Below are 2,853 nucleotides of genomic sequence, written 5' to 3' on the forward strand. Positions count from 1 at the left end.
AGAAACTTCGGAAAGATTAGAAAACTTCTGTACTGCTGTCATCTTGGCTGGCAGTTGGCCAAAAGATTGAGCATTCACTACTGTGTCCCTAAGAGGAGAGCTTTCTTCCTAAAACTACAGCAGAAATACTGGATGAAATTTGGGCCTCCTGCATCTGAGGAAGTGATATGCATCAGTGATGGGGATGCACATAGAACGTGTTTGTTGGTGTCTTGACCTATGTATTTTCTCCACCTTCAATGGCCATGAGGCACCATGGTCTTTTCCTTACTGAACAGCCTTAGGACGCTTTCCCGTATCTCTTTTGTCTTCACACCATAAACAATGGGGTTCATCATGGGGGGCAGAAGAAGGTAAAGGTTGGCCATAATGATGTGAACGTGAGGAGCAATGCTGTGCCCTCCAAAGCGGTGTGCGAAGAACGTGAAGAAGGCTGGAGTGTAAGATACCGTGATGGCGCAAATGTGTGCGGTGCAGGTGCCAAAGGCCTTGCTCCTCGCCTCCTTAGAGGAAAGTCCCACCACTGCCTTCAGGATCATGAAATAAGACACTGTGATGCAGAAAATGTCGAAGCCCCCTATCAGCAGGGCTACCGTCAGGCCATAGATGGCGTCCACGTGGATACTGCCGCAGGCCAGCTTCACCACCGCCATGTGGTCACAGTAAGTGTGAGCAATGACGTTGGTGTTGCAATATTGCATCTTCCTGACCAGGAAAGGGAAAGGGAGGATGAGAACAGCGCCCCTGATGAAGGTCACTAGCCCCACCTTCAGAATCAAGGGGTTGGTCAGAATGGTGGCATACCTCAGTGGGTAGCAGATGGCCACGAATCTGTCCAGAGCCATAAGCATGAGGACGCCAGACTCCATCCCAGTGAAGGTGTGGACAATGTACATCTGGACCAGGCAGGAGTTGAAGTCAATCTCTTTGAGGTTGAGCCAGAAGATGCAGAACGCTTTGGGCATGGTAGATGTTCCCATCACTATGTCTGTGATGGAGAGCATGCAGAGGAAGAAGTACATGGGTCTGTGAAGGGCCTCCTCAGTCCAGATGATGTACAGGAGCCCACAGTTCCCCACCATGCCAATGAGATACATGGAAAAAAATGGGAAGGAGATCCAAAGGTGAGCATGTTCCAGGCCTGGGATCCCGTTCAAGATGAACTCCAAGAGAGGCTTACCTGTCCCATTGGTGGCTGCCATGTTGGAAAGAGAAAAATCATCTGGAGATCTAAAGTTAATAAAACACAGGAAGAAATCCATTAAAATGTTTTCAGCCATGGACATTTCATAAAGTAGCTCTTGAGCTGAATAGTGTGTGGGATTAAAAATGGGATTTTTAAATATAAAATATTTGTTTTTAAAAATATTTATATACCCCTTCAGTTAACCACCAATTTACTGTTTTCAAAACTCTTCCTCTCTTTTATCCTTTGGAATCCATGAATGAAAACTTTGTACAGTGGTACCTTGGTTCTCAAACTTAATCCGTTCTGAAAGCCTGTCCCAAAACCAAAGCGTTCCAAAACCAAGGCATGCTTTCCCATAGAAAGTAATGCAAAACGAATTAATCCATTCCAGACTTTTGAAAACAATCCATGAAACAGCAATTTAACATTAATTTTACTATCTAATGAGACCATTGATCCATAAAATGAAAGCGATAATCAATGTACTGTACCATAAAATAAATAAGACAGTATTGTAGATGATAAAAAAATTCTTACCTGCACTGATGATAGTCATTGTTTGGATTTTATCCATTTCCACAGTCACACAATCAATCAATCAGTAGCTGAACTGGGTTCCACAGAATCACAAAAACAAATTAGCTGAAAAAGCCTCAAAAACAAAAATGCAAAATAAATAGCAAAAGCAGCAAACTTAATCTGTTCCGGAAGTCCGTTTGACTTCCGAACTGTTTGAAAAGTGCAGTTTCTGATTGGAACAGGTGCCCCGGAAACAATAGCTGACAGTCGCATCGGATATTCAGCTTCCGAAAACGTTTGAAAACAGGAACACTTACTTCTGGGTTTTCCTCATTTGAGAACCAAGGCATTTGAGTACCAAGGTGTTTGAGAACCAAAGTAGCACTGTATTAAAACTATTACATGCCATACTAGGAAATACTGTCAAATCAGATTTTCAAACCATCTTCCAGGCTGGCCTCAGCTTATTAGGGCGCTCTCAATGAGAAGAACTCCCAGGAAAAGACTCTGATGTTGGGAAAGATTGAGGGCACAAGAAGAAGGGGACGACAGAGACACCTTTTAAAATTTTAAAAGATGATGCTGTTAAGGTGCTACAGTCAATATGCCAGCAAATTTGGAAAACTCAGCAGTGGCCAGAGGATTGGAGAAGATCAGTCTACATCCCAATCCCAAAGAAGGGCAGTGCCAAAGAATGCTCCAACTACCGCACAATTGCACTCATTTCACACGCTAGCAAGGTTATGCTTAGAATTCTACAAGGCAGGCTTAAGCAGTATGTAGACCGAGAACTCCCAGAAGTGCAAGCTGGATTTAGAAGAGGCAGAGGAACCAGAGACCAAATTGCAAACATGCGCTGGATTATGGAGAAAGCTAGAGAGTTCCAGAAAGACATCTACTTCTGCTTCATTGACTATGCAAAAGCCTTTGACTGTGTCGACCACAGCAAACTATGGCAAGTTCTTAAAGAAATGGGAGTGCCTGATCACCTCATCTGTCTTCTGAGAAATCTCTATGTGGGACAAGAAGCTAGTTAGAACTGGATATGGAACAACTGATTGGTTCAAAATTGGGAAAGGAGCACGGCAAGGCTGTATGTTGTCTCTCTGCTTATTTAACTTATATGCAGAATTCATCATGCGAAA

At 43.4% G+C, this 2,853-nt stretch overlaps 1 protein-coding gene across 1 annotated transcript; it reads right to left on the minus strand.

Annotated features, from left to right (window-relative positions):
- Nucleotides 1–236: 236 nt before the first annotated feature.
- Nucleotides 237–1,320, minus strand: LOC114595178 (olfactory receptor 52N4-like). The gene has a single exon (XM_028725522.2). It carries the CDS (start codon nt 1,284–1,286, stop codon nt 237–239), a length of 1,050 nt encoding a protein of 349 aa, XP_028581355.2. The 5' UTR covers nt 1,287–1,320.
- Between the last annotated feature and the right edge of the window lie 1,533 nt (nt 1,321–2,853).

This window comes from Podarcis muralis, chromosome 4 (assembly GCF_964188315.1).
Source record: "Podarcis muralis chromosome 4, rPodMur119.hap1.1, whole genome shotgun sequence".
In the NCBI taxonomy this organism is placed as follows: Eukaryota; Metazoa; Chordata; class Lepidosauria; order Squamata; family Lacertidae; genus Podarcis; species Podarcis muralis.